Here is a 22,088-nt window from a genome sequence, read left to right as displayed (position 1 = left end):
ACCAGAACCACCCATACTTTACTGAGATGTCTGGATGGAGGACCCCCTAGTCAAACAAGGGTTGAATATATGGTAACTGTTTAGTGTCTTATGGGCTGGCCATTATTGATGAAGAATTTCATTAAGAATCCCCCAGTCATTCATAAAAACCTGTTACCCTTAAAAATACAGGTCTCGCCCGGCTGGCGTGGCTCAGCGGTTGAGCACTGACTTATGATCCAGGAGATCACAGTTCGATTCCTGGTCAGGGCACGTGCCTGGGTTTCAGGCTCGATCCCCAGTAGGAGGTGTGCACAAGGCAGCTGATCAATGACTCATCACTGATGTTTCTCTCTCTCTCCCTCTCCTTTCCTCTCTCTGAAATCAATAAGAATATATTAAAATAAAATAAAATTCAAGAAAATAAGTTGTATGGAAAAAAAATAGAAAAGATAGAAAAAATGGAAAAAAATAGCCATCTTACACGAAGGGAACCCACTGGATAAGATTCATGGATTTCTCCATCACTCTTTATGGTATATTAGAAATACATCTCTAGAAATAGGAAAAAGTAATTAAGATTGCCTTTCTTTGCTCTGAAAACACCTGTACATGCCATTCCAAATGAACAATCCTTCACACACGTCAAGGTTTATGTTGATGTCACTGATGCCACAGTGACGGACACAAGGACCACGATCCCGATGTCCATCCAGCAGGGTGTCCGCGTGGCCATGCTCCTCCGCACTTGCAACTGGAAGCTGTGAAATGGTTCTGTCTTGCAGGTTCTCTGGGAGAGCCTGGTATTGATTCTATCAGGATACCACAAAGATTATTTCAATAAAAATATTCTACATCATAATGCTTAGCATTTATATAGGTTCTTTTGATTTCAAAACAAGTTATAAATATTTCCTACCGTAACAACATCTTCGCGAGGTAGGTATTTGCTGTCCCTACATTACCAATAGAAACCCGAGGCCAAGGACAGAGTCAGGTGCACTGTTAAGACTGGGCATCCTGAGGCCACCTGCTCTGGGCTCCGAGGAGGCCATGCCTCTGTCTAGTGTAGCAAGTCTCTGTTAATACACATTATATATTGTATAGACAGATATAAAACAACACACAGTGACATTATAGAACAATAATCCAGTGTTTTTGTTTCTTAGTAAAATATGTTAAGCACAGTATTTAAATTGCATTTCTCTGAAAAGCATTTGGTATATTAAATAGCAGAAGGTATATTAAATAGCTCTATAAACGTCTGCTGGCATACTCTTAACAGCATGATTCTAAAGAAATTCAAGTCCATGGACGCACAGAGATCTTTCCTTTCTAATAGCGGAAACTAAACAAAAAAACGTGGAAAGCCACTAGACCTCATAGCTTGCTGCGTATTAGCAGGTGGCTGCATCATTTTTCTGAGCTTGAGAGAAAGGATACATATTGCTGGCTGTGGTTTGAAAATCTCCACCTGGTAGACGAAGAATGCAGTTGAAAGGTGACACTTAAAGACCGCTATTTCCATTTTGTGTCCGTTCTGAGGAATTCATACCCTTTCAGGAGATAATCATACTTGGAACTAGTGTGGAGGTGACTAGAGGGACGCTAGATGACAACATTCGGTGAGAAGAGAAAATGATAAAAATAAAATCTATGGCGTCAGAAGGAAAAGAGCAAGGCGGCGAAAAAGGTATGTTTCAGGAGAACCGAGGCTGGCAGGACAAGTTCACGGCCAGATGACGGTGTAGGCCTTGGAGATGGTTTACAAGGGTAAAGACTTGGTTTGGCCTCTTGTCTGAGGTGAAATCCATTCTCTTCCAAGTCAGTTCTCAGAATAAAAGAGAGCTCACCTCATGCTAAGCTCCCTAGGCCTGACCACGGGGTCAGCAGACGTGCTCTAAAAGTACAAAGGAAGAGGCGGCCACGTCTGAAAATCCGTATGCAAACCTAAAAACCAACTTCCAAGCTGAGACGACATCCTCCGTCGGAAGTCACAGACGCTAAAGTCTTAAACTGAGTGTCCCCGCCGCTCAGATGTGGTTAGACAGGACATGGCGTTGGGGTTATTTTTTTTTTGATAAGTGTGCTTTTTCCCTAAAAAAAAAAGAGATATTAAACTGCTCCCCTCTCCTCCGGTCCTTTACGTATAAATGGGAAACACCAGAGGCCCGTCAGTGTGGTCGTTCGTGTTATACACCAGCAGGGTCCTTCCCACTCGCGCTGTGGGGTGCAGTTTGGTTTGAGGGGGGTCTGGGCCTGAGCGGGCTGGAGCAGTTGGGCTGTTTGGTTGGCTGTAGGCTTCTGGCGTAGGGTGAGTACCAGTCCCTCTCAAACACCTCTCTCAGCTGCTTAATGATGCTCGTGTTGTTCCTCACATCCGCTTGGTTGATCACCAGGCCCGTGCCCGCATTCTGGGTAAAATCATTCCCTACCCAGTCAAAATTCCCTGCAAACAAACAAAGGAAAACCCGGTGAGGATCCACTGGGGGCGCCCCCCCCCCATACAGCGAAATATGCAGCAGATTCCATGAAAAAAATAATGACATCGACACCCGAGATGGTAAGGGGGAGACCAAATTGTGTTGACAGCTCAGAAAAAAAATGAAATAAAAAAATCCAGGAAGCCTTCCATATGGCAGATTAATATTCGCATGTTATTTTGGCATTTTCTTCAGCTTCGCTCGACTTGAAACTCTAAACAAGGAATCTGCTGCTCTTTTTTGTAAATGTTATTTCTTATTGACATTCACAAGACGCACTAAATACGGCAACATTTAAAATATATGGGAATCCACTTAAAAATCCTGTGAACAATTACTACCTTCTCAGAGACGACATCTAATCCATATGTTACCAATGTGGATCCTAATTAAAATGCTTGGGAGCTTTCGCATCAAAGTAAAAGCTGAAGCCAGGACCAGTTCCCATCTGATTACGCAAAGCACACTCCTCGCTCGGATGAACCTTATTGCGAGAAATGAGACGTCTATTAAAGGTTCAGGGCATCCCGTCGGGTCTCTGCACACAGACCCCCCCTTGCTGGTGCTGCGCTGGGACACGTGGCTGCACCCCGAGGTCCTGGCTCTGTGCAAGTGCTCAGTGCCGGGTGACACGGGCTTGGGCCTCTAACTGGGGAGGGGCTCCTGCAGGTGGCGAGTTACTCTGGAGCCTGTTGACAGGTGGCATCTTCTATTCATTCCATAAGCAAAAGGCTCCTGCCTCTCGAAAACTTTTGGGTAAGACCCTAAAATCTCATCCCTACAGCTAAGTGCCAGGCATTGGAGCAATCGGGGTAAAATTTTTATCTCGTGAACATGATGTCATTCAGTCGTCACTGCAACCCTCATGGTGATGACACTAACTCCTTTATATTGACGAAGAAATGAAGGCACAGAAAGGCCGTGTCATTTGTCCAAGGCGGGAGTGAAAACGTATCAGGGCGAGGTTCAAAGCCAGGTCTGACTGCACAGCCCACATGCAACTTCCGTCCCAGGTCACCTCTGATCCTAAAGGCACACCTTGTGTTGACTGGGTGTGTCACCCTGCACTTCCACCCTGGTCAGCCCCCAGGGTTGGCACATGGGGCCACACTGGGACCTCTGCTCCCTTCATCTGCAGACCGCATTTTCTGAAGGAGACATACATAGAAATATGCTTTGGGGTAGCCCGGGAAAGGGAAGAGATGAGGGTTGAGAAGGGGTGAGATCCTTAATCTATAAAATTCAGCTTTTTCCTTCAATACAATAGATGAAGCCAAAATCTTGTATCTCTATTGATTCTCAAAAGCTCTAATTAGGTTCTTCTCAGGAATTATAGCTGTTGGCTATTTTCACAGGCCCTCAGAGGCATTCCTGTACCCAGTGTGATCATGTGTTGTTTTTTTTAATATATCTTTATTGATTTCAGAGAAAGGAAGGGAGAGGGAGAGAGATAAAAACATCAGTGATGAGAGAATCATTGATCGGCTGCCTACTACACGCCCCCCACTGGGGACTGAGCCTGCAGCCTGGGCATGTGTCCTGACCGGGAATCGAACCTCAATCTCCTGGATCCTAGGTCGATGCTCAACTGCTGAGCCACGCTGGCTGGGCTGATCATGTTCTATCTTTCTCTTCCTGATGGCTTGGCTGAACTTCAAAATCACAGTATATGCTTCAGTATTGTTTTCAGTTGGGATGGTTTCATGCGGCTCTTTCTGAGATGGCCATTTCAGCTTCCAGAATGCAGGTTTAGGCCCCTGATGCCAGAGCTGTGGTGTCAGCCCCAGGAACACCACGGCGATGGTACAAATGAACTCACTGGGAAGGTACATGGGCTTCATGAGCCTCTTCAGTGCCTTCAATCAAGCTACAAGCCCTAATCAGTCTTCTAATTCAGACCATCTTCCAGATGAGTTTGCCAAGCTTGATTCAAATATACTATGAAGAATTAAAAATTAAGAGAGATGATACTGTTTGGGGATTCTTCTGTAAGTCTTGTGAAAATTCATAGAGCTATAATTCTATGCAGGGCCTAGTGAGGATTTTTCTTAATTCAGAATTCTCAGCGGGTGTCTGAGTGATGACTTAAGAGCTTTCCAGAACATGCTGATAATTATTTAAATTATCAATGAAGTTTTCCTCTTGATGCCCTTTGAATATTTTTATACTAGAACTATGCTTCACTCTAGGGAATTAATGTTTTACTAAAATGCTGTGTGTAAAATAAACTCAATTAAAAACACATTAAAATAACAGAACCCAGAAATAGATCCACATAAATATAGTCAACTGATCTTGACAAAGGAGCAAAGGCAATACAGTGGAGCAAAGACAGTCTTTTCAATAAATGATGCGGGGACCACAGGGCATCTATACGCAAAACTAAATCTAGACACAGACCTTACGCCCTCCACAAAAATTAACTCCAAGTGGATCACAGACCTAAATGTAAATGCCAAAACCATAAGACTCCTAGGAGAAAATTTAGATGACCAGGGGTTTGGTGAAGAAGTTTTATAATTTTTTTAAATGCTTTTTATTTTTATTGATCTCAGAGAGAGGAAGGGAGAGAGAAAGAGAGAAACACCAATGATGAGAATCACTGATCGGCTGCCTCCTGCACGCCCCCTACTGGGGATCCAGCCCGCAACCCAGGCAAGTGCCCTGACCGGGAATCCAACCATGACCTCCTGGTTCATGGGTCGATGCTCAACTGCTGAGCCATGCTGGCCGAGTAAAGAATTTTTAGATATAACATCAAAGGCACGATCCAGAAAAGAAAGAACTGAGAAGCTGGACTTCATTAAAATTAAAAATTTTTGTTTTGTGAAAGACACTGTCAAGGAAAGCAAATGATAAGCATGTGTTGGAAGAAAATATTTGCAGAAGACACATCTGATAAAAGGCTGCTATCCAAAATGACAAAGAACTCTTAAAACTGAACTATAAGAAAATGAAAAATCCAATTAAAAAATGGGCCAAAGACTTTAACGGACACCTCACCGAAGAAGATAAACAGATGTCAGATAAGCCTCTGAAAAGATGCTCCACGTCAGAGTCACATGTCATCATGGAAATGCAAATTAAAACAACGAGATACCACCACATACCTAGTAGAACGGCCCAAATCCAGAACCCTGACAACACCAAATGCTGCTGAGGACATGGAGCAACAGGAACTCTCATTCATTGTTGGGAATGCAAAACTGGTGCAGCCACTTTGGAAGACAGTTTGGTAGAGTCTTACGAAACTAAACACACTCTTATCTTGCTGCTTGGTATAAAACCTGCACACAGGTGTTTATAGCAGTTCAGTCCTAATTGCCAAAACTTGAAAGCAGCTCACAGGACTCGGGATGATCCATGTGCCAGGTCACTTGCATATGGCATCCCATCTTACCTTCATTCAATGAAGTAGAAGCTATTATTAGCCCCATTTTACAGAGGAGAAAACTGAGGTTTAGAGAGCTTAAGTGAACTGTCTAAAGTTAGACATTTAAACAGCGGCAGGGGTGGGATGGGCACTGAACTCCAACCACGGCAGGCTGGCTGTGGTACTGTGTGGGGAAGGAGCAATGTGCTCGTTCAAGTGCCAAGACTCCCCTTTCATGAGCCAGTCACTGAGTCACCTATAAAATGAGGCAAAGGGACCAAAGAATTTCCTGCAAAACATTTATAAAAAAAAAATCTCATATGGTCTCTTAGTGGACGAGTCAGCCATAGAGGAGATGTTGGGCTGAAGACCTCCTTGCCTTCACTCACCCTCTTGTTTCCTGACCTCCAGGGCCCCCTCCCCCCTTCACTAGTAGGGTCTCCCGAGGCCACCGTGGGGGACAGAGCACAGCTGGACCGCCACTGACCTGCAGGATCCCCCAAGGAGCCCGGCAGTCCCGGCACCTACCGATATAAGCGGCCCCATCCGTGACCATGTACTTGTTCCGATTTAATTTAGGAAAGGTGAGATTCTTTTGTTCTTTTGTACCACAAGCGTTCTCTCTTTCCAGATCAAAAAATTTCTGGAAGACAAAACCAGGTAAATACATAACGCAGGCGAACAGAGCACATTCTGGGTCTGGTTCGAGAGTATAAGAGGGTTTATTACCCACGTAGCAACAAGAGGCCTCATATTGGGCTATTAAAAGCGCGATCTTGTCAGTTCCTACAGATGAAGCTATTTTCGCTCTCAAATCTATACAGGCAACGAGAGGAAATGAGCAAGCTCAACTATAATGAACACTTTTAAGGTACAAAATGAACACACATTCATTCTTTCCACGGGGTGAGGGCCAGAAGGCTGTTTCAGTCTCATTGCCTTACTCATCAGGGCGCACTGGCTTTTGAAGGGGGCCTCGGGGTGCTGCGGCAAGCATGCCAATGAACTCAATGAATATTCTCACGGCTGCACACATTAGGCTCAGCAGCAGGCCCATGTCAATGACTAGCTGATTAAACTGGGGATTTGCAAAGGTCAAAAGAGATTCTGCCGAAGGAACAAACACTTTGCATTTAAACACCTAAATCTAAGGCTCTTTTAATAGGCAAATAAAATTTTTAAAAAATCACAACTTCAAACCACGAATCCTGAATTTCAACGATGTGACCCAAAAAACAGCATTCCAGGGGGGCTAAGTCTCTGGCACATTGGAAAACGTTGGACATTTTCAGGACCACATGGAACCTTTCCGGAATGCCTTACAGCGGTGGAGGAATCACGTGTGTTTGAGAGAAAAATAGAGCAATACCGAGGAATGAAAACATCGTTCATAGTTTGAAAACTGTAAGTGTTGAGACTTGGTGTGGGGAAATAAGAAACTGCTCTTCGCCTTCCCAGGGGCGAAAAGGAGGCTATTAAATAGGTGATCACTAAGGTCCTTTCCAGCCTTGAACATTTTATTCTGATTTTTTTTGTAGAACCCTTAAAGTCAACGGTGCACAGTCCAGAATCTACTACCCAAGTGCTGTGTGCCGCCTGTCACCGAGGACCATTCTCCCAGGGCCACGCTGCCATGGCTACAGGCAGTCCTGCCTGGGTCACCTCACTTCCTCAGCTCCCCTCTTCTGCAAAATCCACGTCATTTGGAGGATTCACATACTGCTTCTGTGGACTCTTCAAGCTGACTTAGTAACCTGGGAATGCTCTAAGTCAACGGCGAGGGCATGTCAAATTGAGAATGATTTTATTTTATTCTTAACATATTTTTCTAAATTGATTTTTTAGAGAGAGGGAGAGAGAAACATTGATCAGCTGCCTCCTGCATGCCACCCCCACCCCGGGGATCAAGCCTGCAACCTGGGCATGTGCCCGGACCAGGAATCGAACCATTGACCTCTTGGTTCATGGCTCGACGCTCAACCACTGAGTCACACCGGCTGGGCTGAGAATGACTTTAAAAAGAATTAAACATACATCCTAATTTAAGTCAGGGATGGCATCGCAGCTGGAGGCTTTACTGAGAACCCATTTGTTCTAGAAAGTTAAAAATGGCCCCAAAGAAGGAAACAGCTTTATCTGGGAGACTAAAATGACTGTAGAAATTATATTGTGTTCACTGACATACTATTAGATGCAGAATATGCTGTGACAGCAAAGACATTTCAAAAGTGATTTGTTAATTTATTAAAAAGTAAACACCCAGCCGACTGGGATAACTTTGTGAGTTACAGTGTCTTTCCATGAGTCCCCTCGTGGATAAAACCCACAGAGCAAGGGGTGGGTGGCCACTCCCACCACCTGGGAGTGGGCCTGGCACAGCAGGGTCTCAATGCTCCATTTGTTGAATGGCTGGGGTGGAATTTGAGGTGAAGGATTAGTGGCATGAGTCAGGGAAAACACAAAGAAGTGCTGTAGGCGGAGGGAACAGCATGAGGGGAGGGAGAGAATGGTACCTGTGAGGACCAGAGCTAGAGACTCAGCACGTTTAGAGCATAGCAATTCCCAGTCTGGCTCCCTCAAGGATGCGGAGTTGGGTTAGCAAGTGGCCCAAGGGACCTGGAGCGAGTGCAGGAAGCGGGGCCAGGAGGACATGAAGGCTGGGGGAGTCCGGCTGGAGCACGTTCCAATGCTGTTGGTCACAGTCTTACAAATGAGAATAGTAGCTGAAGGAGGCCATTCAAAGACGAGAGGACACAACAGAAAGTGTGTGTAGAGAGGGTAGACTATGAGGGCACCAGGACACTTGGGTTCTAGTCTCCTTTCTTGGGTGTGTGATTGTTTTGAACAATTACCTACTCTACCTTTTTTTTTTTTAAATCCTCAGCAGAGGATATTTTTTCCATTGCTTTTCAGAGAGAGTGGAGGGGAAAGAGAGAGGGGAAGGAGGGAGAGGGAGAGAGAGAGAGAAACATCGATGTGACAGAGACACATGGACTGGTTGCCCCCCACATGCACCTCGACCAGGGCTGGGGATCGAGCCTGCAACCAAGGTCCATGCCCTTGACTGGAACTGAACCCGAGACCCTTCAGTCCGCAGGCTAACGCTCTAACCACTGAGCAAAACCAGTCAGGGTCCTACTCTACCTTTTAAAGTGTTTTTCACTAACAAAGATTGTTATTCCTGTTCTTAACTGGAAGTTCACGTGCATGTGTGTGCTCACAGCATTCAGGGATGCGCAAAGGGGAGAAACTTTTTTATAATAGCAAAGTCAACGTAATACTTACAACTTTCAAACTGCAGTTGGCCTCAGTGCAAATAGCTTTAAGAGATGAAATAAAGTTAAATGTAAGGGGGTCCGTGTCCTTCCAGAAGCTTATCAGGAGTCGAACTTTGACGCTCCGCAAAACTAACGCTTCTCTTATTTTCCCATCCAAGTCTGGCCAGTAAGTCCTGTAGAAGTAATATCCATGTGGATAAAAATAAAGAAAGCGAGTTAGTTTTGGAAAATAAATTTACTAGACTTCAGAGAACACTGACATTAGTTTGATCATTGCTTGTTCTGTGATACACACATGAACGTGTAGAATGCCTTGAAAAAAATGCCAGCCTCCTGGGTTAGGGCTCGGAGAGGGGGTGCTTTATGGGGACCAGCTCCTGCCTAAAATGAGGTCTCCCAGCACCAGGCCTCAGGCTGTGTAGGGAGAGGACACAGACAGACTGACAACCACCATGTGCCGCCCTCACCTCACTTCTAACCTGACCTGTGCTCCAAGAATCAACTTCTCAACAGAATTCCAGTTAGGAGCCTTGAGCAACCCCTCTCTCCCCCACCGTTCTAACCTCTGTTTTTTGATAACTGTCCCCAAATGAGCTTCTGCTCTGGTTATCAAGCTTTCCACACTCTTATTTCCAGTCTGTCTCCCCCCTCCCAGCACTCTGGGCCCCGGGAATCCTCCATCAGGCAAAGTTCCCCCTACAGGCTCAGCCTCGCCCTCGAATCCTTAGCGTTTGCCTGCACTGAGTTCTGACTCTTCTCCAAACCACAGCTCCTCCTGAAGTTCTGCTGCGTATTTTCTTTTCTTTTTTTAAAAAAATATATCTTTATTGATTTCAGAGAGAGGAAGGAAGAGGGAGAGAGAGAAACATCAATGATGAGAGAGTCATTGATCGGCTGCCTCCTGCACGCCCCCTGCTGGGGATCGAGCCCGAAATCCGGGCCTGTGCCCTGTCCGGGAATCGAACCGCGACCTCCTGGATCCTAGGCCGCTGCTCAACCGCTGAGCCATGCTGGCCAGGCTCTGCTGCGTATTTTCTACCACAACCTGCCCACTGGGTTTAGGATGTGAGGTCAGCCTCCCTCACACCCACCCCCAACCGACACACACAATGTTACTTCCAGAGCTGACACTTAATCCTCAGTTAAAAACACTCACAAAAATAAACGTTCCCGTCTTAAAGATAAGTTTCAAGTCGGTCTCTCTCCCCTAGGCCCTGCCATTTGTACACCTTCTGTTCGTTCCTTCAAATCATTTCCTAATTCTGGGCCAATCCACTGTTTGGACTAATGATATATTATCCAAAACCTCAGCCCAATAGTTTCGTAATCATCGCACCTCCAACTGTCCTTCAGGCCCCTCCAGTCTCTTATTCACACTTAACCTGCTCTGTCACCCAGGTGGCCCAGATCCATGATCCCACCGTTTTTTCCTGGACCATCAGAACCTCCTGGTCTTCTTTCCCTGATCAGAGGAACCTCAGCTCTGGTCACTTGAAGGACACTCGCCCCTCTCCCTTCCTCCCGGTCTTGGCAAAATCTAAATCTCGGATAAGTGCTGTGATTCCCTCGGTCTGTGTCTATAACCACAAACCACATCAGTCTTGTGCAGACTGGAGCAACACAAGCTCAATGCCATGCAACAACCCCTAGCCTTGTGTTGGGTCATTTTCACCTCCGGTGCCTTTCTCTGATTATTCCAAACTTTACCCTTTCTAGAGAAACTTATTTCTTTTTTCATTCACAAAATTGAGGTTCTTGGTCATGGTCTTCCTCAACTCTCTACTCCCTAATAATAGGCATTTTTAAATGATTGTCAACGGTCATTAGGAGTGATCACTTTCTGGTCAATATAGTCATCTGCATAAAGAAGCTGCATATTATGCACACGTGAAGATGGCAACATGGGAAGTATTCAGGCAACATAGGGCGCACTTAATCATTTCAGCTCAGTAAATGGTTATTGTGAAATTGTAATTTTCCAAATTAAAAAGGGCTCAGGTTGTACTCTCAGAAATGTGCACTTGGAATACTTTTCCTGGATTAAATGTATTATTGAGAATATTTACAAGCAAACCCCAGCATTCCCAGCAAGGAAGCAAAAGAGGGGAATATCTGGGGCATAGCCACGAATTTCTGCACGTCGTGAGTTAGGCGAGGTATGCATTCTGCCCCTGAATTATTACTGAGGAATTACTGAAAAAGATCTCCGTTTTTAGATGCTCCCTTCCTCAGACAGAGGGGTGGCTTGACTGAGAACACACACATTTTAAGTTTCCTTCTGCTTCAAGTTGAAAAGATATTATGAAAATTTAGACTGATGTGAATACGATGCATCCTTAATTTAAGGAACATCTTGCCAGACCTACTCAGGTGCAGGATGCCCCTCAGGTACATCTCAACTAAAAATTTTCAAAATTCTTTTTTTTTTAAAATATATCTTTATTGATTTCAGAGAGAGGAAAGGAGAGGGAGAGAGAGATAGAAACATCAGTGATGAGAGAGTCATCAATCAAGCCCACGACCAGGCATGTGCCCTGACCGGGAATCGAACCCTGATCGCCTGGATCCCAGGTCGACGCTCAACCGCTGAGCCACGCCCGGCAGGGCTCAAAATTCTTTTCGAATAATTTTTACCTTATTTCTCAAATCATTTCCAAGTTGAAAACAACCCGATCTTCATTCTGAAGTCGTTCCTGTGCCTCTGATGTAAACTACTGGGGCGCTTCTGTAGGGCGAGACCCTGAGTCCTGAAGACGGACTGAGGGAAGGGGTGCGTCACGGCTAAGCTGCGCCTGCCCACCCAGCGATCTGAGTGACGTGCCACCTGATGTGACCTGACAGCGTCTCAGCGTCCAGCCTGGCCTCGCCAGCGGTCCCCAGTTCAGCGCCCGGCCCTGCAGCCAGGCGCGCAGGCGAGGCGGGGCGCCCACTGACCTTCTGGAGCTTGTGCTGGAGATCGGCAGGTAGTCCATGACCGCGATGTACACATACTGCTTGGCGTCGTCGATGACGCTGTGGATGGCATCAACGTCAAAGCTTCTGTTTTTAGGGCAGAAGAGCTTGGGGGAGTTCTGTGAAGACATAAAAATCCAACTTTCAGTGCATTAACTTTTGTCATCTGGGAGTTTCTTTTCTTTTGCAAACCGACTTTCCAGTTCTTCATGAGATAAGACAAATATTTATTCAATTCTATCAAAGTTGAGGCACGCAGACATCAAACCGTGGTGGGATTGGTCTCAAATCTGCCCGTTAAGACTATTTTGGGAGGAAATTCTTGCCTTCAATACACACACCTTTGGTTTTCGGAGGAAAGCTCCAGCTCTAAATGTGTGACCCTGGCGTACAACCTTCTCACACGTAGCTGTTCATTTCCTCAGGCATTACTATATAACACCATATACACAGAGCAGGCCATTTACTCTAGAAGTCATTTCATCTGAAAGTTGACATGGCTATCCAAACGTTCAAGACCATCTAAAAAGCTTGTTTTCCTCCCCTAATCTTCCTTTCATCAAGTCAGGAAGAGGAGTATGGATTGTTGAGAAAGGACCATCAATAATTCTAGAGGAAAAACAGAGCGTTATTAAGATGCCCAAATTCATCAGGAGAGACGAGGAAGGGAGATATTCTGAAGGACTTCCGCAAAATAAAAAAGAGGCAAATTGTACTTGTATTTTTCTCTTGTTCAAAGCGGTTTCCATCTTAAAAAGTGTATGGTGTTGCCCGGCCAGTGTGGCTCAGCGGTTGAGCGGCGGCCTAGGGTCCAGGAGATCGGGGTTTGATTCCTGGTCAGGGCACAGGCCTGGGTTGTGGGCTTGATCCCCAGCAGGGGGCGTGCAGGAGGCAGCCGATCAATGACTCTCTCATCATTGATGTTTCTCTCTCCCTCTCCCTTCCTCTCTCTGAAATCAATAAAGATATATTTAAAAAAAAAAAGTGTATGGTGTCTTTACCTGGCTGGGTGGCTCCATTGGTTGGAGAGTCATCCCAAACCCCAAAAGGTTTCGGGGTCGATTTCCAGTCAGGGCACACACCTAGGTTGTGGGTTTGATCCCTGGTCAGGTTGCTTATGGGAGGCACCCGATCGATGTCTCTCTCTCTCTTTCTCTCTCTCTCAAATAAGTAAGAACATTATCCTGGAATGAAGATTAATAAAAATAAAATAAAATTAAAAAGAGTATGGTGTCTTTAGACCAAGTTGCTATAGAAAAAAAAGACGCACTTTGGTTTTCTCATTGCTTTTCCACTGGCAAGGGCTCCTTGGAGAGACAGTAGGTCAGTGGTTGACAGGTGCGGGGGGACAGGGCAAATGGAGCGACTGCTAACGGGACTGGTGTTTCTCTGTGCTGATGAAAATGCTCTAACACTTGAGGGTGGAGATGACCGCAAAACTCTGTGACGATACTAGAACCCACGGACTGTATACTTTAAAAGGGCAAATTTTATGGTATGTGAATTATATCTCAACAAAGTTGTTAAAAATGCAATTAGCAACACATAGTAGAGGTTTTAAAGAGAAATATAACGTGGTATTTTTCATAGCATAGCAAGTTCTACTTAAAGCCTACCCTCACTCAATAAATCATCTCAGTAAACATGACGGATGGGTGAGTGAACTAAACAATAAACAACAAGATGAGAAACCAGTATAGCACCCAGATCAATAACAACAGACGTGGAACTCACTAGTTTTCATCTTGAAAAGCAAATGCATAACCTCAAAGAAATCTACAAGACAGGGCAAAAGCTCAGCCAACTATGGTTTCCATCTTCTCACTTCAATGAGAAATGTAAGAGAACTGGAATGATCTGCATCCAAGTTAAATTTAACCTTTTTGTGTTCCATGGGGGAAAAAAAAGAAATAATCCATATTTATATTGTAACTTGAAATTTATATTTAACCATGCTAAGTTTAATCACTGAAAATCTAATTTTGGAAATGGTCATTCATAAAGTCTTCAAATATATATATATATATATTTTTTTTGGTGTGTGTGTGCTAATTTAGGTGGGACTGTCACCTTATAAAAATAAAATACACTGTTTTAAGGTATTTTACAATATTTTGAATTTAAATAAATTTGTCTTGGCACCTGTTTGACAGGTATTATTCAGAAAACTATGCATCCTGGAACTTTTTATTGATACTACCACTAATAAAATCGGTCCAACATTTACTGCAGCTTTTAGGGAGCCCTGAGTGAAGGTGGATTTTCCGTGATGTCAGAGGCCTGAGAGCTATGCAAGGAGTCCACCCCTCCTGGAGGACAGGGGAGGGCCTCTTTCCTTCCAGCCTCAATCAAGTACAAGAGCTTTGCTTTTTTTTTTGCTTTGCCCATTGGGGTTCCCTCAGATTTGTTTCATCAAACGGTTCTATGGCTAAAAACAAGTCTGAACCTCACTGATGTGGGGCATCAAAGATACGGTCTGGTGCAGAAGACCTGGGTGCCGGTGGCTCTCCTGGCACTTGCCACCCGAGGCTCTTTGTGCTACAGCAGATAAGCTTCAGGATCCTCATTTGTAACATGGTCACGATCCTGGGTCTTCCTTAAGGGACAATTATGAGAGTCAAATCAGATCACACAGAGAATCTGGGATTAGGAACGATTATTAACATCTATCATTAGAAGCAGCACGTGACTGAGCCTAAGAGTGGCCAGACTGGAACCCTCCAAGGAATGGGACAGAACTGAGCCCTGAATTCATGGTTGCCCAAGGTAAGATCACGCTGGAATATTCCACCTTAACCAAGGGCCCGTGGGAGGGAAGGACAGGAGGGGAAAGAGGGCGGCCACTCACCGACACAAATGCTTGAGATTTGGTTTCGTTCAACTGAAGCTGCAATTTCTTTTCATTGTCATAGACTCCGTAGAGCCTCTTGGACCAGGTCTGAGGTACTCTGCTCTTGAACTTTAACGAACTATATAAAGCGAAGATCCTTTGTAAATCCAGGACCAGGCAGCTGCAGTTGTAGAAGATGACACCGAGCTCCTTCATCTGCGAAATTAAAATTGGGAGCGTCAAGGCCACGAGTCTGATGGGGTTAGTTTCAGAGAAAAAACAATGCTGAAGTACTGGTGAGATTTTTTTTTTTTTTGTACTTTATACAGAAGTATGTAGATATAGTCAACATGAGGAATATGGAAATGATGCATCATAAAAATACTTAACATTTAAGAACTTTTGCTTTCCTTTTGCATTTGGGCTCTTACAGATAATTCTCCCACATTCACTACATTTTCACATTGGCTCTTCAGGTTTGTTTCCTTAATGCTGATTTTTTGTATGAATCTTTAAATCAGCCATATAAAGGGTGACTGATCGATTAGCCGTCATTCTTAAAGCTACCTTACCCGTAAGACAAACCTTACGTGTCAGGGGTCAGTCCTCTGTCTGCTGGTGGCTGCTCAGCACAGCCCAGCCACACACCAGCCACATGCCAGCGACTCACCAGCCACATGCCAGCAACATGCCCACCAACGATCATGATGGGCTGCTCTGATTTTTCAGTTCAATCACACAGTTAACAGTTGGTTGAACGGTCCAACTATTTAAATAAAATAATCTTGAAAAAGCTGGAGATTAATTAGCCAATGATTCTTTGGAAGAAAATTATTCTTAGGAAAAGACTTAGTGATCAACTCATGGAACTAAGAGAGGCTTAGGACCTCGGACACCTGGAGAACCCTGCCAAGAAGCTGTTCTAAGGGTAATGACTTTATTTAAAACTCGAGTTCTATCAATGGCTCCCTTTTGTCCCTTGCACTTGGACATTATGGGAGACCCTGTGGAATGCTTGGGTTTGACACAATCCAGGAGATGCTATCACCCTACTGCTTAGGGAGAAATAACCACAGTAGTGGTTATAACACTTACTGTGCACCAGTTACTGTTCTAAATGCTTTACGAGTCTGCATTCATTTAAACCTCGCAACAACCCATTTCACAGGGAAGGAAACTGAGGTGCAAAGAGATCAAGGGACTTGTCCAAATGCACAGCTAGAGAGCAGGGAAGCTGGGATTATGATACAGACCAGTTTAATATTTCATTTTCCGGGAGAACTACTTACAAAGTGGAGCCCCCGTAAACCACAGCGCCCTGTGGGTGGGTGAAGGCCAAGACCTACTGTTTGTGGGGGTGCCCTCATCTCTGCCACCCCGGAATTTCTATTTATATTAGTACTCCCGGTTTCAAAGCACAACCACCGGAGGAGAGGCATCAGCTCCATTCTTTGCCGCAGTAATTCTAAATGACTGATACCAATCAGCCTCATCACAGCTCGACTTATCATTTACAAATGTCTGGTTTGTTGTTTTCATGGTTTCATAAAAAATGTGAACAAGCGTTTCTTTAATATTCTCGACAGAGACAAAAGAACCTGCAACCGCGAGTGACTAACGTGCACCCAGTTAGTTGCTGGTTTATATTCTGAGTTACTGCAGGAAATTTAATTACTAGGAGCTCTAACTTGATTTTGTTTCTGCCCTCAAGGTGAAACTTTTGTTACTGGGAACAGAAATAAAGAATTGAATCTTAGCTGGAAGGCCGCCTGCAGCTCAGAGGTGTCCTCTCTGGCCCCTTCCCTCCCAGGGTGGGTGGTCTGTGCCACTTAACTTGTTGACATCTTAGTTTCTTTGTCACCGAGCTTGGCAGAAAGAACACGGCTAATTGAAGAGAGAGGGGAATGTAAGATCCTTGGAGAACAGCAAGTTCGACCTTATTTCCAAATTAAGGAAACTGAGGACCCCACAGGGCAAGTGACATGCAGGATCACGGAATAAAGTCCTTCATGTCAGGTCCTGGTCTCCTGCGCCCAACAAAGCTGTGCCTCATTGACAAAGGGCACCCACACGGGGGGTTCATTTGTCGGATGAAGGAGGGGTGTCGTTTTTTTCCTTCCTTCTGGTGCTGCTTAATGATGGGGCCATGTTCTGAGAAATGCTTCGTTAAGCGATTTTGTTGTTTGGTGAACATCACAGGGGGCATGACCTAGATGGCAGAGCCTATTGCACACCTCGGCGACGTGGGATAGCCTGCTGCTCTAGGCCACAAGCCTGGACATCACATTACTGCCCAGAACATGAGCTTAAACCAGCACACGCTGCTGCTCAGCCCTGGCACGGGGCCACCACTGTCATCTTCTGCACGTTTCAAAGGCAACATACAGAATCATTTGGCAAAATTTTAAGAAATATATAAAACGAATTCAGTCGCGAAGAGAAGGGCAACATGAATTGAACTAACAAGCTGGGATTGGAAGTTAAATTCTCCTCTGACTCTGGCCCCGAATTAAATCTCCAATTAAAATTCCCAAAGACTGACATCACTGCTGAGAGAATGGGGAACACAGAGGCGGGAACCTTTGTTTTCTACTCGGTAGGAAGGAGCTTTCTTTCCCTTCTGAATAAACTCGGTGCTTCTGGCTGAGGCTGTCGCTGCTAAAGTGCTTTTCATTGTTACACGCCATCAATCGTTTTTCCTTGCAGGGCACTAATTTATTAGTTTAAAAGCTGCCACACGACGACTGCAACCATTACCTAGGAAGCAGGTTAATATGATTATTGTCACTGTGTAACCGAGAAAGCTAAAATGCAGAGAAAATGGCCTAGCCCCAGTTCCCCGGAATCCAGTATGTGTTCATTTCTCAGGCTTAGAGTATTTCCTTTTCTCAGTCCTACAGGCAACTTTAATGCATTAAAAAATCGCCCAATGATGAGATCCCAGCAATGAGTGATATAAAATGTTCATTTGAATATTTCTAATAAACATTTAATTCTGGCTTCTCTTTTGGGATCAAGGTTGTGGCACTAAAAAGCTACAAGGAGCGCTGCTGTGGCTCACTTAAAATAATAAAGCTGTCAGAATAGGTTCTGCTAAATTAGAAAGAATAAACAGCTTAAGTCATACTGGAATCATAAAGCACAGGCATTATTTTCAGGTTAGGGGTATTGTGGGGAGGAGCTGTTAGCATGGTGGCAAAATTACCCTCCAGCCTGGCAAGATGAAGAGGGCATCAGGGTCGCCCATTTATGTTCTGAAAACAAGAGTAATACATGCAAAAAAAAAAAAAAAAATCATGTTAACAATAATCAATATCATCCTTGCCAAAAACAGTCGTCAGAGACCCTGCAGCTTTCTGACCTGGTCCACCCCAATCCTTGGGTCAACTGGTCTTCACCGGGTGATTCTGAATGCCATAAACATCTTAGGACTGCAAAAAGAATTAAGGAACCCATGGGAATGTAAACAAAGAAAAGGAGAGAGGGAAGTTTTTTCCTTAAGTCTTTTTAAAAAAATATGTCTTTATTGATTTCAGAGAGAGGAAGGGAGAGGGAGAGAGAGAGAAACATCAATGATGAGAGTCATTGATCAGCTGCCTCCTGCACGCCCCCTGCTGGGGACCGAGAAGCCCACAACCCAGGCATGTGCCCTGACCGGGAATCGAACCCTGATCTCCTGGATCCTAAGTTGATGCTTAACCGCTGAGCCATGCCCGGCCGGGGTTTCCTTAAGTCTTAATTGTTGCCATTGAGAGGGCAGAGATTCTGTGTGGATTTTAAAAAAGAAATTGAATTAGAATGGAAAGAACCAAAAAAATGGAAAGAGATGGTCAGGATGCTTGATCAACATGTCAGGAGAGGAAGGGAGATTCTTGCTCATAAATTCGAACTTGGGCAGTGACATCACTTACTCTGTGAAGCCTGCTGTCTGTTCTTTCTTTTTCCCAGAATTTTTCCTCTCTGTGTCTCAGTACTTGGCCTGCGTTAAACGTGCATTTAAAAAAAGGTGAAAGAAAGTGAAAAAAAAAAAGAGGGGAAAGAATTCAATAGTAGGAAGAGCAGGGAGAGAGCTTCCAGCAAAGAACAACTGTCTTCCTCTCAGAAAAGAACTAATAATATATATTTATATTCATTACAAACCCCAGCTACTCTGCCTTTGTGTAAATATTATTGGCGCCCTAGCCCAGCCCACGTGCCAGCTTCCAATCACAACTCCATAAGTCCTGATGCAATGCCATCAAGTATCTTAGTTAAAAATAAACACTCCACTTGCTGTTTGTCTTATCTATGAGGTCCATCCTTTGTTCTGGGGAAAAATAAAACTAGTAAAATGGGAATTTTTCTTAAAAGAATCCATTTCAAGACTCTCTTTTTCTTCCTAGATACTTTCCTGTATCATGCTGACTTTCCCAGGCTGTTTGCAAGTATAGGTTCTGAGGCAAGACAAGATGTCATTTCAATGATCCTCCCTGCTTATAGAGCAGGATGTTCATAATAGGCTGCCAGCTACGAATGCATTAACACTCAAGTCACAGTGTAACCTCCGCAGAATTACAAGCTGCTGCCATGGTGCAGAATCCGTGGGTTATTATAGAATGAAACAGAAATGATAATCGACTTTAGAAAATAAGTACTAAAACGGACCTTATCAAGAAGCCACCGATCTAACTCTATGTGCAGAACGGACGGGAACATTTTGTAATTCAGGAAAATAGTGTGCTTTGATTCTTTTGCATTCTACTCCAATACAAAGATACTTTGCTGCAGGACTGGAAATTTGAGGCTAATTGCTCGAGTTCTCTCTTCAGAGAAAGACGTTTGAGTACAGTGGCTCTCAGACTCAAAGGTGTATCAGGATCACCTGGAGAGCTTGTTAGAACCCAGATTTCTGGCCCCAGAGTTTCTAATTCAATAGGTCTGTGTTGGCGCCCCCAAATTTCCCAAGTGATGCTGATACTGCTGGTACTGGCTCCAAAATCACACGCTGAGAACCACTGTTCTAGAAGACAGTGATACTCAACTTTAACATGCACACAAATCACATCAATGTAAAAGAACTATGCATCTGCCCATTTTACTGTTTACCAACCATAGAGATTTGTCGGCCTTGCCTTCTCCAGCCTCCTTAATCTGCCACCGATGGATTTCACGAAACCTTCCTTACACCTTCTACTTTGATTCCAAGTGCCTAAGACAAACTGCCACACTACCATTCTCTGGGGCATTTTCTCAGTTCATTGAGATCCTGTTTCTGGGCATGTCCTCAGTTTGGCTCTAATAAATTCTAACAAACTCCTACGCAATTTGTTATTTACAGGTTCGGACGTTCTTACATCAACAAGCACTTTGCTATTTTTCATATGGGATAGCAGAAATGGATTCCTGAGATGAAAGGCAATCACCAACAGATCACATGCAAACGTTGTAGCCTGGAGTGGGTGCAAGAACTTCCTTACCAAGCTCCAGGACTCGCTCTCCTAATTTCTACTGTATCTTCTCCAACTTGTACAGGCTTCTTAAGCAAAGGAGCTTGCTTAACCGACTTACTCAGGACCACACTGCATGAAACAAGGGTAATGTACTAGGACAGCTGGCTGCCTATGTTTATGTTATTTGGAACCCACTGGGGAACACATCCATCCATCACAGTCTGTTCCTGAAAGGAATGAACTGGCCCCATAAAATCAGAGCAGCCCAGCCTCACACCGCTCCCGTAAAGAAAATGCTTCATTTGCCAAATGCAATGGACCCACCCCAGGCTGGGAGCTTCTAAAAACTGAGGAATGAAGGAGCGAAAGGGAAAAAGATGCTGGGTTAAAGCAATTATCAATACATCAGTCGGGAAACTTCTAAAACGGGGTAACTAGATGCATGTATTATTTAGGAGAATTCTGACCAAGAATATTGACAAAACAAACTGTGACTACCTCCTGCTCTTCTGATCATTTCAACGTGGGGGTAGGAGGGCAGGAGAATTCCTGCAGCTCTTTCTTTGATGGCCAGAAACCAGAGTCTGCTTTATTTTCAGATAAGACAGAATAATGTAAGACAGCTCCACAAGGCCTGCCTGGGGCATAGAAGGGAAATTGCTTATCTGTCAGAGACTCACACTTCCACGGGCCCCGTAAGGGTCTTTTATCTCCCCTAATTAGAACTTTCATGGGTCTCTCTTTTTATTTTCTAACATACACTACACTGGCTGTATCGTTGAAATGAAAAGAAAAAGTCTCTCTGCTTTTTAGTTTATTAAAGAATGGCATTTTACATTTAACTTGAGATTCTTTCACTATTTTTGTTTTTTTTTTTGGAAAGAATGGAAAAGCGTCACAGCTTGGGGTGTTCACAGTATTCCAGAAGTCCCTAGGCCCCCGTGGCTTCTGGATGACGGTTGTGGAACCAGCATCTGTCAGCACGGCTCAGAGTGATTCCTCATAAATAGGTGCTTGGCGACAATTCCAGGTCATTAGCCGCAAGGAACCAGAGTGTGAAGGAAAAAGCGATATGATCAGTGTCTTGGCAGCTACCGTGTGATGGAGTAGTTTTAATAAAATATGAATTCAATTTTGTTATACTAGGTGATCAGATGTTATGTGCTAGGTACGAATCTATATTCTATATTCTGTAAGAAGAGCTGAGACATGAGAAACTAAGAAACAGCTAAAGCAGAAGGCAAAATATGAGGGTAGGTGGCTCCTTATCAAAAACCTTCATTAATACCCAAGGAACACGTGTACTGTTCTAGTCTAAAGAGTAAAAGTCAGCCCTTAAGTGATCCCTCCACACACGTCCACTGAGGCCAGCGCCGTCAGCTGGCTGACCCAGTGTCCAGCCTCAGTCCCTCCTCCCCAGCTGGCGGTGGCCACGTGGCAACCGAGGAGACGCAGGAGTGCCTGGGGCACCTCCCTCCCCATCGCAGAGCCCGTCCTCCGTGGGGGGAACCCCTCTGCCCTCTGACTTAGGGACCACTGTCTCTCCCACTTGTTTCCTGGGCCTACAGGTGACAGAGCTACAGGTTTCCAGCTGCCTTTTCAGCCTGATGCAATAAACATGAACATCAAGACAGAAAGACTCAAGGTCCCCGATGGCCTCACTGAGCCACCAGGTGAGCCCTGAGCTGTCCAGCCCCGGACTTTGCAGAACAACCGCACTCTGAGCTATTCAGGCCAGCCTGAGTTTTTATTGCTGCTCCTTGC

At 44.6% G+C, this 22,088-nt stretch overlaps 1 protein-coding gene across 2 annotated transcripts in view; it reads right to left on the bottom strand.

Moving 5' to 3' along the window:
• Positions 1-500: 500 nt before the first annotated feature.
• The window catches only part of PLD5 (phospholipase D family member 5), a 144,312-nt gene continuing 122,724 nt past the window's right edge, over positions 501-22,088 (bottom strand). For both annotated transcript variants that reach the window (XM_081124127.1, XM_081124128.1), the window contains exons 6-10: positions 14,914-15,111; positions 12,048-12,184; positions 9,121-9,286; positions 6,364-6,478; positions 501-2,428 (exon numbers count right to left, since the gene is read on the bottom strand). In XM_081124127.1, the coding sequence (XP_080980253.1) occupies positions 2,172-2,428; positions 6,364-6,478; positions 9,121-9,286; positions 12,048-12,184; positions 14,914-15,111 (873 nt within the window). In that variant the 3' untranslated portion in view covers positions 501-2,171. The remainder of the gene's footprint in view (positions 2,429-6,363; positions 6,479-9,120; positions 9,287-12,047; positions 12,185-14,913; positions 15,112-22,088) is intronic.

The sequence above is a fragment of the Miniopterus schreibersii genome, assembly GCF_964146895.1.
Source record: "Miniopterus schreibersii genome assembly, chromosome: 21".
NCBI lineage: Eukaryota > Metazoa > Chordata > Mammalia > Chiroptera > Miniopteridae > Miniopterus > Miniopterus schreibersii.
Note: the sequence above shows the minus strand (reverse complement) of the source record. Positions and strands in the feature narration are given on the sequence as shown.